Source organism: Nematolebias whitei, chromosome 22 (genome assembly GCF_014905685.2).
Source record: "Nematolebias whitei isolate Nwh7 chromosome 22, NemWhi1, whole genome shotgun sequence".
NCBI classification, from domain to species: Eukaryota; Metazoa; Chordata; class Actinopteri; order Cyprinodontiformes; family Rivulidae; genus Nematolebias; species Nematolebias whitei.
Genome location: NC_056519.1, coordinates 30620818 through 30636743, shown reverse-complemented (window position 1 = coordinate 30636743; position 15926 = coordinate 30620818). Strand labels below are relative to the sequence as shown.

Sequence of the window (15926 nt, the reverse complement as noted above, 5' to 3'; positions counted from 1 at the left end):
AAATTAATCCGTAAGCTTCAAATGGTTCAAAATTCAGCTGCCCGCATCATCACCAAAACCCCCTCATTTAACCACATCACCCCAGTTTTACAGCAACTTCACTGGCTTCCAGTCACATTCAGAATTCAATTTAAAATCTTGTTGTTCACTTTCAAAGCTATCCACAACCTCGCCCCTCCTTACCTGTTAGATCTCCTGCACATTACCACCCATTCACGCTCCCTTCGTTCTTCCACTTCCATCCACCTTAACGTGCCTCTTGTCCGCCTCAGCACCATGGGACACAGAGCCTTTTCTTACTCTGCTCCCCAGCTCTGGAATGCTCTTCCCCCGGACATCCGTAACATTGACTGCCTTCTGACCTTCAAATCAAAACTCAAAACTCATCTGTTCAAGCTAGCCTTTTCACTTTAACTGTTATTTTTAAATGTTATTTTCTTTTTGGTTTAGTGTTTTTAATAGTTATTTTATATTGTTTAGTACTGTGTTTTTAGTGCTGTGAAGTGTCCTTGGGTGTTTTGAAAGGCGCTGACAAATAAAATGCATTATTATTATTATTATTATGTTGCTTTGCTGTGGAAGATATTTTGATGCCTCAAACTGTCCCCTGTCAAGGACACGGTGTGAGAGATGTTTTTTTTTTATACCTCTCTCCTTATGTTTTCTTCTCTTTTTCTTATCTAAGCAACAGGGGCAGCACATCTTAGAAGCTGCAGTCCCCTGTACACTTCTGTCCATCTTCTGAACGGCTATATGGAAAGTAATTTCATTGTACTTCACTGTGCAAGGATAATTAAAGCATTCTGATTCTGAATGCAAGTAAACGTTAATACCTTTGGTGCAAGATATTAAAGAGGGTAGGTGTTGCACTATGGAAAAGAACTGAGGGAGTTTTTTTTTATTTATTTTTTGTTCTTTTGCTTGTCTGAGGCAGCACAGTGATGGATCCTTGCGAGTGGAGGGAGCAATTTTATCTATGACTAGGTGCAACAGCTTTCTTTTACTGAATGTGGAAAAAAGATTTTGAAAATGCTATTTTTGTTACAACACTGCCCTACTACTCATACTGGAGAGTACCAAAACATTTCTGTTCTGCTAAAAGTAGTCAACAAGCCAAGCAGTCCTGCATAGTTATACATGCTTTCTGAACAGGCTGTTCAGGGAAATCCCCCCAAAATGAAGTATTTTCACTTTTTACTCTTAGAACGGCAATTCAGTTTCAGTCATTTTAACTGCAGATGCATTTACCTTCATGAATGTGGCCAAAGACGTGGAGTTTGGGCTGGACTCTCCTTTGCACGGTGTTCAGCAGCTCCATGCAGCCAACACGCTGCATCTTCTTTGGAACCCAATCCAGAAAACCTTCACACAGCGAGAGGAAGATCAGACCCAGACAGCACCACAAAGTGTTGGTCAGACAAAGACAGTTAACACAATATTAATTAGGCCCAAGCAGCGAAGCGCTGCGAAGGCCTATTGTAATCATTCAGTTCATTAGGCCCGAGCAATTTTTCCATTAAATGAATTGGCCTTTTCGGGGCTTTAACATATCCAAAAACTCACAAAATTCTGTGGACACATCAGGACTGCTAAAAAATTACGGATTTTAAGGGCGTCGCCAAAATCGCAACAGAAACAACTCAAGAGCGCCACCTGGAAGTTTTCAAAATACCCTCTGCATTAACCTTAGTTTGGCGTAGAAGCATGAAATTTGGTACAGATCTACAATTCCCCAAGATGCACAAAAACCCCTCTGGCACCAACGTTACACGATAAATAGGAAGGCAGCCATTTTGGAATGCCTTCCCAATTTTCACACTTTTTTGGTGTGTCAAAAAGCTTGCGTTTTTGTATATGTTAAAGGGGCGTGGCCAGGCCTCAAAATTGTGCTTCATGCCATTAATTTCCAAACGTTATAACTTTCACATTGAAAAAACGAAATGCACCAAACTTGGCATGAGTCATCCCTGTTGGATGCCCAACGATCCACTGTTGTCATATTCTGACATCATCAAAGCCCCGCCCCCTCAGAACAGGAAGTCACTTTTTTTTACTTGGAATGCTCCCTCTCTGACATCCTTGGCCTAATCAGGATGATCCTGTGTTACAAGACATACAACAAGTTGATCTGATTTCCTTTAAATTACAAACTGTTTTAGCTGGAGTATGTGGGCGTGGCGCCGTGACGAATTCAGAAGTGACACCGTTACAATACGTTTGGCTCTAAATTGTACAGATTTGAACAGAGATGCACCAAAATCACTATGATTGATTATTATCCACCCCTTAAACAAGAATCCATGATAAGTGGTCAATAGTTTCCACAGCGCCCCCTACATTATTCTTAGAGTTAGATCACAGTGATACATCATCCGATCTGAACCACATTTTTTGTGCGTCATCAGTGAGGACTTCTAGACACATTGGTATTGTTTTTTAACTTTTGACTTAAGTGCACCCCCTAGATTATTCCAACCGATACCTCAGTGACACATCATCCGATAAGCGCCAGATTTATTGTGCATCATCAGTGAGCACTTCTACACACATTGATATGGTGGTTTAACATATGACTCCAGTGCACCCCATAGATTATTCCAAGAGTTATATCTCAGTGATCCATCATCCGATCTGCACCAGATTTTTGGTCCATCATCAGTGACCACTTGTATAGGCGGCTGTGGATGAATGGTTAGAGCAGTCGTCCTCCAATGCGAGAGTTCGGGGTTTGAATCCACAAGCAGTCACATGCCAAAGTGTCCCTGGGCAAGACACTGAACCCTTCATAGCCTCTGATGTGTGTCCCATCAGTGTATGAATGTGATCTAAAAGCACTGATTAGTCTCATTAGAATGATTTGTTCAATTAGCTTTGTAGAGCTAATTGAGAGCCGTCTGATAGTCGAACCTCGGATTCAGGAGGAACAGTGCGGTTTTCGTCCTGGCCGTGGAACACTGGACCAGCTCTACACTCTCAGCAGGGTCCTGGAGGGTGCGTGGGAGTTTGCCCAACCAGTCTACATGTGCTTTGTGGACTTGGAGAAGGCATTCGACCGCGTCCCTCGGGGGGCCCTGTGGGGGGTACTCTGGGAGTATGGGGTACCGGGCCCTTTGATACGGGCTGTTAGGTCCCTGTATGACCGGTGTCAGAGCCTGGTCCGCATCGCCGGCAGTAAGTCGGGCTTGTTCCCGGTGAGAGTTGGAGTCCACCAAGGTTGCCCTTTGTCACCGATTCTGTTCTTAACTTTTATGGACAGAATTTCTAGGCGCAGCCAAGGTGTTGAGGGGATCCGTTTTGGTGGCCTTAGGATTGCGTCTCTGCTTTTTGCAGATGATGTGGTCTTATTGGCTTCATCAGATCGTGATCTACAGCTTTCGCTGGAGCGGTTCGCAGCCGAATGCGATGCGGCCGGGATGAAGATCAGTTCCTCCAAATCCGAGGCCATGGTCTTGAGCCGGAAAAGGGTAGAGTGCCCTCTCCGGGTCAGGGAGGAGGTCCTACCCCAAGTGGAGGAGTTCAAGTATCTTGGTGTCTTGTTCACGAATGAGGGAAAAATGGAGCGTGAGATCGATAGGCGGATAGGTGCAGCGTCTGCAGTGAAGCGGGTGCTGTACAGGTCTATCGTGGTGAAGAGAGAGCTGAGTCAAAAGGCGAAGCTCTCAATTTACCGATCGATCTACGTTCCCACCCTCATCTATGGTCACGAGCTTTGGGTTGTGACCGAAAGAATGAGATCTCGGATACAAGCGGCCGAAATGAGTTTTCTCCGCAGGGTGTCTGGGCTCTCCCTTAGAGACAGGGTGAGAAGCTCGATCATCCGGGAGGGACTCGGAGTAGAGCCGCTGCTTCTCCATGTCGAGAGGAGCCAGTTGAGGTGGCTTGGGCATCTGTTTAGGATGCCTTCTGGACGCCTCCCTGGTGAGGTGTTCTGGACACGTCCCACCGGAAGAAGGCCCAGAGGAAGACCCAGGACACGCTGGAGGGACTATGTTTCTCGGCTGGCATGGGAACGCCTCGGGATTCCCCCGGAAGAGCTGGCCCAAGTGGCTGGGGAGAGGGAAGTCTGGGCCTCCCTACTTAGGCTGCTACCCCCACGACCCGACCCCGGATAAGCGGAAGAAAATGGATGGATGGATGGAGATGTAGAGTGCTGTATGAATGGGTAAATGAGGACACAGATTGTAGTGTAAAGCGCTTTGAGTATCTTGAAATAAGATAGAAAGGCGCTATGGTAAATGGACTGTACTTATATAGCGCTTTTCTATCTGATCAAGATACTCAAAGCGCTTTACACTACAATCTGTGTCCGCATTTACCCATTCATACAGCACTCTACTAGATCTCTACAAAGCTAATTGAACAAATCAGTCTAAAGAGACTAATCAGTGCTTTATCACATTCATACACCGATGGGACACACACCAGAGGCAATGAGGGGTTCAGTGTCTTGCCCAGGGACACTTCGGCATGTGACTGCTGGTAGATTCAAACCCCCAACTCTTTTTTGTTCTTTAACATTTGACTCGAGTGTGCCTCCTAGGTTATTCTAAAAGTTATATCTCTGTGATACATAAAATCTGAACCAGATTTTTTGGGCGTGATAAGTAAGCACTTGTATACACATTGGTAATGTTCTTTAACATTTGACTCCAGTGCGCCCTCTAGATTATTCCAACAGTTATATCTCAGTAATACATCATCTGATCTGAACCAGATTTTTTGTACATCACAAGTGAGCACTTCTAGACATATTGATGTTGTGGTTTAACATATGACTCCAGTGCACCCCTTTGATTATTCCAACAGTTATATATCAGTGAAACATAATCCAATATGTGCCAGATTTATTGTGCATAATTAGTGAGCTCTTCTAGACACAATGGTATTTTACATTCATGATGTCACTTAAGCCCCACTCAATGAAGAAACTGTCAATTATTGGGTGACTCTTCCAGCTTTGCCCTGTGTAAGACTGAAACTGTAGTCGCTAACTGTTGATTACCACACATGACATGTTGAAAAGCATAAAGTGCTCATCAAACATTCGCCACAAAACAGGAAGTCACAATAACTCTTGTCTGGAAGGTCAGATTTTGGCCAAACTTGTAAGGCTTGCAGCTGGACTCGTACTGATATGGGCAGAAGGTGATTTCGAAAATTAGGCATATGCACACCCTAGTAGACGTGTGTGAGAATGGAATGAGAGCATTCACAATTGTGAATGGGAGGTGTTGCTGGAGCTTCGGCGGTCGCAGGTGATGTTGAAGACTTGGCAAATATGCACCCTGGTGAATGGCTGCGGGATAGGCATGAGAGCGTTTGCGATGGTGACTGGGTGGACTAGCTGGAGCCCCCGCAGTTGCTGTAAGGCTGCAGCGGCGCTTTGCTGCGAGGGCCTTCAATGCTGCTTGCAGTTTTAATACTCGTTCTAATTTTTTAAGCTAGTATTTTGTTAGTTTTAGTTACTGTCCTGGTGCTTTTATCTACTGTTGAATATAGGTACATCTGCTGTTTTAGCTTTTAGCTACTCTTATGCTGCTTTTAATTAATTTTACAGTTGTCTTGCCTTTAGCTTCTAGCTATAACTCTTACATTTTTAGTGGGAAAGGTGATGAAAACTATCTTTGTTTCAGGGTTTAACACCCCTCCAGCCCTCGTCTAACCGGTAATTGAAACCCCCTCCCCCCCAGACTTCTGAGTATTATCCAAACAATACTATGGTCAGGCCCTCTTAGGCTGGGTTCGAGAAAGATTCGACCAGGCTCTAACAACCTTCATCTGCAGGACACATCCCTATTTCATCTCACAGCTCTAAGAGTCAAGTAGCAGTGACCCCAAAGTTTACCATAAGGTATACTGCATTATGGCTGCTCTTCCTCTATTTGACATTTTGCAATTGGTCCAAGACCTGGTAATTTTCCTAGGCCAGGACAAGTTGGCCATATGGGGATGCTGTTCAAAAATCTAACTAAGTAATCGTTTAAAACCTCCCAAAATCTCAGAACCAAGAACACTTCATGAGTAACTTCAGCAATGAGCATGTATCATTCAGATGCCATCAGGAAAATTAGTCCAACACTATGATTTTCATGCTTTGTGATTTTAATCATAAATTTGCATAAGGTTACATATGTAGCTTTCAAAAATCCAGCAGTAGTACAAGCAAATGTGTTTCAAAAAATGCAGTATAATGAATGAAATAAAAATCACAAAAAGGGTGAAAATCCAAATTCCTCTAGATGTGGATATACCAATCTTTTATAATAATCTCTTGTAAATGACCTACACCCTAACTGTGCTGTCCCTAAGAAAAACCACAAAATGTTACCTGTAATTTTTAAATCGGGTAAAATGGTTAAAAAAGGCTGATTCCTACCGCATACCCCATGATTGGATTGGTTTTCCAGAAAAAAGGAGAATAATTCCTACAGCCTTTGTTGAAAACGGTCATCAAATGTAATTAATTCCAATCAGAGACTTGTTCAGAGTTATCCTCTTGAAGGGTGATCATGTGCTGCCTTGCAGTTCTTTATTGCTTTAAGTTTCGATCTTTTATTGTTTTCCAGCTCTTTTGTAGTCAAAATCTTTCCTCTTAAATCTTCAGATCTGATCCAAGTCTTCAGAGCTTGACAACCGTGTTCCATCTCTACCCGAAATGACTGACTGACCATTGTCTATCTTGTCTTTTTAAACTCATCTCTTGTCTCTGATTGGCTTGTTTTTGATCTAACACCCATTTTGAAAACTTGTCAACAATTTTGAAGACTTCAACAGTTCAAAAGTTTGTCTCCTTTTTTTTCAGCGTGTGTTTTTTATGCAACAGCTCAGCTGTCTAAACAGCGTACTTCCACATCTGTTGTAAGCTCGTGACAGGTGCTTTGCCTAACATCCTCGTATCCAGCCGCCACCCTTATTATTTCTCAACTCTCAACCTTTAATCTTTAATGTTAAAAATATACTTACTAAAAGAGCGGTATAAACTCACAAAAACCATTCTTCTAAAATCACTCAACTTAATTAAAAGTGAAATCCAGATCAAACTTACAATCACTTAATGAATACTTCTTTGATCACAAAATTGATTATAAAGGAACTTTTGATTACAAAAAATATCATAATAAACATTTGATTGTTTCAGCACCTTGACAGACAGACATTAAATCTTTATTTTAATCAACACACCCACAAAGCTTCTTTTATTGATCATTCATTCATTAAGATTGATTTGTTTCAAATGTCCACCTCCACCAGACATGTGCAGTCTGACCTGAACACCTATTTTCATCCACCTAACTTGACAAAACACACCAGTCTCTATCCTCATTTCCCCACTCTGGGCCCTTGAGCAAGGCCCTTAACCCCCTCCCCAATCTGCTTCCTTAGGTGCCCTAGATGGCAGCTCTCTGCTTCATGCAGAGGGCTGAGGTAGCTTGGTGGTCTGTGGTTAAGTCATGAACGACATTTGGTTCAAAAACAATTTTCAATATTTCATGCGAGTTTGTCCGCTGTGGTGACCCCTGAAAAAGGGAGCAGCCAAAAGAAAAAAAAAGAATTTTTTTAGCTACTATTCTTCCATCCATCCATCCATCCATCCATTCATCCATTATTTTCCGCTTGTTCAGAAGTTGGGTTTTGGGGTGGCATCCTGAGCAGGGAGGTCCAGACAGCTCTTTCCACAGCCAGCTCTTCCAGCTCTTCCCAAGCCAACCAAGAGAAATAGTCTCTCCAGTGTGTCCTGGGTCTTACCCAGGGTCTCCTCCCAGTCGGACATGCCTTAAGCGCCTCCCTAGAGAAGCACCCAGGAAGCATCCTTACCCAATGCTCCAACCACCTCAACTGGCTCCTCTTGATGTGGAGGAGCAGCGGCTCTACTCTGAGTCTCTCCCAGATAACTGAACTTCTCACCCTACCTCTAAGGGAGAGTCCAGCTACCCAGCGGAGGAAACTCATTTCAACCACCTGTATCTGCAGTCTCATTATTTCTGTCACTACCCAGAGTTTGTGACCATAGGTAAATGTCAACTAGTTAATGGACTGTACTTATAGCATTTTTCTATCTTATCAAGATACTCAAAGTACTTTACACTACAATCTGTGCCTTTATTTACCCATTCATACAGCACTCTACTAGATATCTACAAAGCTAATTGAACAAATCATTCGAAAGAGACTAATCAGTGCTTTATCACATTCCTACACCGATGATACACACATCAGAGGTGATGAGGGGGTCAGTGTCTTGCCCAGGGACAGTTCGGCATGTGACTGCCGGTGGATTCAAACCCCCAACTCTTGCATTGGAGGATGACTGCTCTAACCACTCAGCCACAGCCGCCTCATAGGTGAGGGTAGGAACATAGACCGACAGGTAAACAGAGTTTTGCCTTACAGCTCAGCTCTCTCTTTACCACAACAGTTCAGTAAAGAGTCTGCAATACTGCACCAATCCATCGGTCAATCTCATGCTACATTCTTCCCTCACTTGTGAACAAAACCCATAGATACTTGAACTCCTCCACCTGAGGCAGAAGCTCACCCTTGACCCGAAGAGGGCAATCCACCCTTTTCCAATTTAGGAAAATGTCCTCAGATTTGGATGTGCTGATTCTCTTCCCAGCCACTTCACGCTCAGCTGTACACTGCTCCAGTGAGAGCTAGAGATCACAGCACGACACCAACAGGACTGCATCATCTGCAAAGAGCAGAAATGGAATCCTGAGGCCACCAAACCAGACTCCCTTCGGCCCCTTACTGCACCGAGAAATTCTGTCCATAAAATCCAAAAAAGTTCAATCTGGTCCTCTGGACATTCAAAAAAAAAAACAAAGCAAAAAAATGTAGAAACATTTCGTCTCTCGTTTTTTCGTTTCTACATTTTTTTGCTTTGTTTTTTTTTTTTTTTTTTTTTTTTATGTCCAGAGGACCAGATTTAACTTTTTTGGATTTTTCTACCTGGATTATTGAGCATGCATCAGGGTATCTGTCCATAAAAGTTATCAACAGAATTGTGTAGTGAACCTAACCTGATGTCAAATCTGACCAGATGGACAGAAACTGTTATTTCATTGATCTGCATCCAGAAATACAGTTTGACCCATCCTGAGACTTTCTTTCTTGAATTAATCAAGTAGAAAAGACAATTCTCTATGATCATTACTATTTTACAAATGTTTTGATAATCAAATTGTGTTAGTTCAAACAATGTTTACAGGTTGAAGAGAACTACTCATTTTTATTTACATAAACAGTAAGTAATGATTTTTATTCCTCATTCAAAGAAGAAATCAGGGTAATATGCATTTCTTGATTTTTCTGTCTTCAATGAGCAAATTTGTAAGTGTGTTAAAGTTCAGGTTTCGGTCAACTAAAAGTTTACTGAAAAGAAATGTCATGTTTAACTTTTACAGCAGATAATAGGAGTAGAGACTCCACGAAGTCTGGTTTTCTCCAATAATCTTTCTGTCTGTTTTAAACAAACTTAATCTCTATCCTTGAATTTTCATAACACCTTACATCACAAACCACACCTCTGTTCTGGTCCATCGACCAATCAAAAGCTCTAAAATGACCCGGAAGTCGAACCCATTTAAATGTGGCAACTTCCCGGTTCTCTCAGTCTGGCTCGGATGCAGCTCATGGAGAAGTGTCAAAAAAAGGTCTGATGTCTGTGTCGAGTCTCTGTCGAAGAGAGACGCGACGAGATGAAAAGAGCTTAAAGGAGTAGAGCTCTGAAGGAGTTCAGGGTTCTTGAATCCAGAATGCAGGGACGATTTTGGGAATTATAACTTCTGTTTGGATAACCTCGCACGACTCTCGAAGTATTTTAGCTGTTCTCAACGGAGACGCTGAAAGAGTCAAAAGAAGGACTTCACGCCGACCTGACCTATCATCAACCAGGTAAAAGTTCTATTTCGACCAAGCGTACCGTGACCGAGCTGAGATCTGAAGGAGCGTGCACGTTTCTGGTCAAACAGATAAATTCCCTCCCACATCTCTCTGTAAGATAAATCTCCATTTTTCCATCTTAAACTCTCCTTTCTCCTAAAATCATTACAGATATTTTAGAAATGTCTGAAGCAAAGTTCTCAATCACCGCCGTGTGATTGATGTCTGCTGTTCTGCTGAGAAGTGAGGATAATCGCCGTATTGTCCCACTTCCTGTGAAACTAGCCATGTTATTGTTTTCATATTTTGCCAAATTAATGTAAATGTTGGATGTTAAACTTTGATTCTGCAAATAAATGACCGCATTCATTTTGATGGGTCAAAGATAAATAACGTCTCTCGTTACATTTCTGTTAAATTCAATGCACGACATTTACACAGTCAGAAAAATGAAGAACCCGTCTTAAATGTATGAATATATCCTGCATATGTCATACTACAATTGTGACAACGAGCAACCCTGGTAGAGTCCAACTCCCACCCTGAAGGGGTCCGGCTTACTACCGGCAATGTGAACCAAACTCTTGTACCGCTTGTATAGGGACTGAACAGCCCATAACAACGGGCCCCCAATTCCATACTCACGGATCACACCCCAGAGTGTACCCTGTGGAACAAAATCAAATGCCTTCTCCAAGTCCACAAAACACATGGGCAAACTCCCATGACTCCTCCAGGGCTCTAGTGAGGGTAAAGAGCTGCTCCAGTGTTTCATGGTCAGAGTGGAACCCACATTGTTCCTCCTGGATCTGAGGTTCCACCAACAATCAGATTCGCTTCCCCTGTACCCCTGAATAGACCTTACCAGGGAGGCTAAGGAGAGTAATTTCCCTATAATTGGAGCACGCACTCTGGCCCCCCTTTTTGAAGAGGAGAACCACCCCCCCCCCCCCCCCCCCCCAGTCTGCCAATCTAGTGGCACTGTCTTCGATGTCCACGCAATGTTGCAAAGGCGTGTCAACCAAGACAGCCCCACAACATCCAGAGCCTTAAGGAAATCAGGGCAAATCTCATCTACCCTGGGAGCCCTGCTGCCACGGAGCTTTGAACTGTTAAAAAAAAGTTTTAAAAGTTTTAAAAGTTAAAAACAAAAAAATCTAGCTACTATTCTTCTCTTATTTAATGGTTGTTTGTTGTGTTCAGCTACTGTTCTGAGGCTTCAACTTCTAGCTTCTACTTTATTGTGTTTAGCCTCTCTTTTGATGCATTAGCTTACTATTTAATAGCTTTTAGCTTCTAGCTGCTATTCTTTTGCTTTTATCCTATGTTTTTCTCTTTTTTGTCTCAGTTTTGAACTTTAACAACTCAATTTTAGCTTCTTTATCAAATGACATCAATTTTTTTTTGGTATCTGTTTACACAAAATGCGTTTTTGGGGTTTTATTTCTACAGCTTGTAACTTGTTGATACAGAACAGAAAAATATCTGTCGGCCTTCGTCGTATGCCCTGATCATTTCGTTTGATCAAATAATAATAAAACTGTAAAATAGAAAAACGCACACACCTTGCTATGTCTTACATCATTTTAAATGTCCCTTTACAATCAAATCATCCCCGTGCCTGAAGGTTTGCAGTCAAGTTTATGTCAATATTTACAGAAAATGTGTTGTCGTGCAGATTAAATATGAACATTGCATGCTGCACATTTATCAAACAGCTAGAAACAAATATATTTGTCATTGTATTTTCACCCATCTCTATTTGGATTATTTCATAAACCATTTAATTAAATATTTGATAGATTATCTGCATTTTGCAAAGAACACATAATGAATTTCATCTTCCACACAGCTTCACATAAAAAAACACAATTCTCCCTTTTAGGCAGTTTGTGCGACAGTAAACTGCTCAACGCAGCATAAACTGGAAGAAAAAACATCTCAGGAAGCAGCGCTATAAAATAAAGATCAATCAACGCCACACACAGTCGCAGGACTTCACAGCGTGTGTGACGAGGATGAAGCAAAGTGTGTGTGATTTAAAGGTGGCACAGAAAAGAGGGATGCTGCCGGAGCTGAGTCAATTAAAGCATAAAGTGTGAAGAAGGAAACGAGCGAAGAGCCCAGGCCTCCATTTTCTGTCCCCTGTCACTTTCCACAGAAAGACTTATGTAGAGAATATAAAAGAAAAGAAAACAAGGAACAGGTGCAACAATACATTTTTTGATCAACATCCACTTGTTCATTATGTCAAATCACCAATACAAACAATCTTCTTCTTCTTCGCGTGAGAGGAGTGTGATTGGAAGAGCAGAGGAGCGGAAAGAGTGAAAGTTTTTATTCATTCAGTTTTTCTGTCCTTTTTCCTGTTTCTACTTATTTCACTGGGTGTTGTGTTTATGTTAGTTATTTAATTGTGGGTTTTGTTATTTTTGTAGTTTAAAGGTTTTGTTTGACGAGGGTGTGGCCGTCAGGTGCACCTGGCTGGCCGGTGTCTAGACGCCATGATGGCAGGAGACACGGGAGGATTCTCCACGCTGACGCAGAAAAACGGCATCAAGGTGAGTGCTGGTTCTCCGTGCAGCGTGGAGGAAGTTTGTTTAGCGGTGGGGGAGGTGGTTGGACATGGGTCCATCATGTCCGCAGCCTGCATAAACGGGGCTGTGGTCATTTTTGTTGACAAGGTGGAGAAAGCTTAACAACTGGTCGAGGCTGGCATCTCAGTGGGTGACTTGTTTCTACAGGTGTCACCACTGGTGCTGCAGCCACTAAGATAACTCTGTCCAACGTCCCCTGTTTATCAGCAATGAGTTTTTGATAAAGGAGTTGTCCAGACATGGGAAGGGGCTGAGTGATACTAGCAATCACAGCATTGTAAGAGGGGGACAGTTAAACATGGAGGCTCCACCCCTGTTTAATGATGGACAGTTTCTTTTCACAGAGATGGCCTCCTTTACTCCTCTCTCAACCCATTGTTCCTCTCTATCAAGTATGTGAACATCTTCATCCCTGAACAAGTGACTGCCTTACAACTATATTTGACCTAGGCTCTGCCTTCTTCTGGGAGCGCAGCCTATCAAGTGGATAAGGAGGGGCAGACTAAGTATGAGCTCATTGGATCTTATGTTAGCAGACGTGTTAGGAAAAATAACAGGATGTTGCAAAGCCTCTCTGCGTGTTGTAGCGAGCCAATAAAAAATGACTAATAAATAAAAAATCTACTCCTTGATGGATATTGAGTCCCTGGGAGACTTTTTTTAGAGTGGCTGGCCCTGTTTTAACTGGTCAGAACCAGGTCATAATTTTATTACAACCCGTCTCTGAGCAGATCAAAAACCCAGGGTCACAGTCTATATAAAATATTTATATCAAAACTGACCAGAATCATTTGCTAACTCGCTCTTGCACAAGGCGGATTCCTTTTCTCGCCTACCCCTGTTCTCCTCTTCCCCCTGTTTTTTTGCTCTCTGTCTGTGTCTTGGAGCTCCTGCTACACATCTTTCCAATGAAAAATGCTATTATGCATCTGATGAGCTGGATTTTCAATGCAATCGACAAAATCTTTTCAACAAAGTGACAGTGTCCTGGAGAGCCCTCACGTCCCACTGAGACTCACGCTGCAGGATATGTCATGGATGTGGGAGCTGATGTGTCTTTCCGTTTGTCTCAGGAGGACGCAAAATACATATATAATTGGATTTATGATAACAGGTTTCCTGCTTTTTGGAGTTGGCTGGTTCCTGGTTTATCAACATACAAAGAAGGTGGCTGCAGCTAATTTGGCCCTCGTTAGGCTGTCTTACTTGAAGGTTTGGTTCGGGCTACGAGTAGTCAAAGTCAGCTGGTCTACAAGCTTAAACCGTAAGATGGAAGCGATTTGTGAGAATTGCAGGCCACCTATGGCTTCTAGGACTAACCAGCATGTTGGAGACAACCTTGAAGGAGGCTCATAGCATGAATCAGTGGAATGCTCACAAATCTGACCATTTTGGATTGAAAGTACCAGCAGGACTCAAGGCTGACAAGAAAAAAACAGTCTGTCTGAAGAAATCCACAATTGTGGCTTATTTGAATCTGACTCCCCTGTTTGGCTTCGAAAGCAGGCTGACTAGCAAATTTCTCCTGGGACATGCGTAACTAAGGAAAAAGCTTTGTCTATCGTAACCCCCCCCCCCATGAGAACTTCTGTGCAGGCTTAACAGAACAGCCGGCTGGCCAACATCTTATCAGGACTATGGCCTACCTGGAAGTGCTTCATGGACAAATCTCACCATCTTGACGTCGAATACATATGTAAGGTGTCTATAAATGTGCTTGCTGGTAGAGTTTTTGATGTCTTAAATCGTGTCCTGATAGGACAAGATGTCACTATCCATCCTCATGGCATTTTCCCTTTTTCTATCTAAAAACATTATGATAAAGGATTAGAGGCCGCACTCTTGTAGCAGCAGCAACGTGCACTCCGCCCATCTTTCGGATAACTGTACAAACATAATCTTACTGTATCTCTGTACAATGATAATAAACCTTATTCTGAATTCTGATTCTCACAGAATGTCGGTACAAACCCTCAATAAAGCTGCTTCGGTGCTGTGTAATTGTTTGAACCCAAACTGAAAGATCTCGAAAATTAAATTCTCATTCAAAAACAGATAGAAATAGAAACCGTGGTGAAATTTGTTTTAGGTTGGATATTGGATATTTGCGCTCTGCAGATTCAGCCACGGTTGAATAGAACACGATAGAGTTTCTCTCACACATCCTAAGGTTTCCAAATCTGGGGATGGCTTTAAGAAGCGGGATGGCGTTAAGAGATGACATTAAGAAGCTAGCGCACAACACAGGGGTGTCTCCCCCTCCATCGACAAAAGACCCTGAATAGATGTGTATCCTGCCAAGCCATGTGACCGAGGAGAAACACTGCATGCTGGGTGGAGAGTTGTTGTAGGTAACCAGGAAAACCTGGACTTTGAGTGGTTTGAATATTTTTCCATTAATGAATGGACTGGATCATGAAGAAATAGAAACAGTGCTGAGTGAACTAATATTTCATGGTGAATGTGTGTATGGGGGGGGGGGGGGGGGGGTCCAAATGAGTATTTTTTAAAGATGAGGTGGATACATCCCCCTCACAAACAATTGTTTATGCCTATGAGTTAATTATCAATGAATCAAAAGAATCCTGTTGTTGATGTTGCCACATCGCAGGTGATTTTAGACATTTTGTTCCAATAAAAGAGGAGTTTATTTTGTGTGTTTGTTGGTAACTATGGTTACAGGCCAATCTGACCTCTTGGTCCTATAAAATAATCTTCCTAGCTAAATAAACATCAACTTTAAGCTGTTTAACATCCAAGCATTTGTAGGCAATAGAAGAGGAGTGAGACTATCTGAGGCCTGTTCTGTCTCGGGGTAGATTTTAATCTAATGTGCTGTTTGAAAGCAGCTGCTGTTTTAGGCACCAAGCCTGTTTTCTTCCCTTTTTTTGTCTCACTTTCACCCTTTCTCTTTGTGCTGTTAACTTCTTCCTCGCAGCCAGATAAAGAGGCCATATTGTTCCTCTCGAGCCATGGATATACAGCTTCATTGCACCTCATTAACAACTGTGGCCTCTGCCGCAGAGCCAAACAATGTCACGTTTGAGTTGCTCGTTTCTCTACACTCGTTTGATTCAGTTCCTTCAATTTTTGGTAAATACATGTCTGATGTTCATTTTCATTCCTGTTCTGTTTTTTCCCCCTTCATGCGTCCGTCATCCTCGTCAGTCCCTCCACTCTTGTGTTCATGTGAGTGTGTGTCATGCACTGGTGGCCTGCTATAGCTGCTCCATATGCCACTGGTTTGTGAGCAGATAGCTGCAGACACTTGGCTGATCTAAATGGAAAATAAATAGTCTTGTTTAGAGCCGAAATTCAGACACAGGAATCAATCACGTACACTCATTGGAATGGCACAGCTGCAGGGGGAGATGAGGTGTGAAACTGTGTGTGTGTATGTGTGTGTGTGTGTGTGTGTGTGTGTGTGTGTGTGTGTGTGTGTGT

General features: G+C 42.6%; 1 protein-coding gene across 1 annotated transcript in view; it reads right to left on the bottom strand.

The window, feature by feature from the left end:
• The window catches only part of LOC119428129 (metallophosphoesterase domain-containing protein 1-like), a 152617-nt gene that overhangs the window by 21679 nt on the left and 115012 nt on the right, over nt 1-15926 (bottom strand). Inside the window, exon 4 of the mRNA XM_037695766.1 lies at nt 1249-1362. Within this exon, the coding sequence (XP_037551694.1) occupies nt 1249-1362 (114 nt within the window). The remainder of the gene's footprint in view (nt 1-1248; nt 1363-15926) is intronic.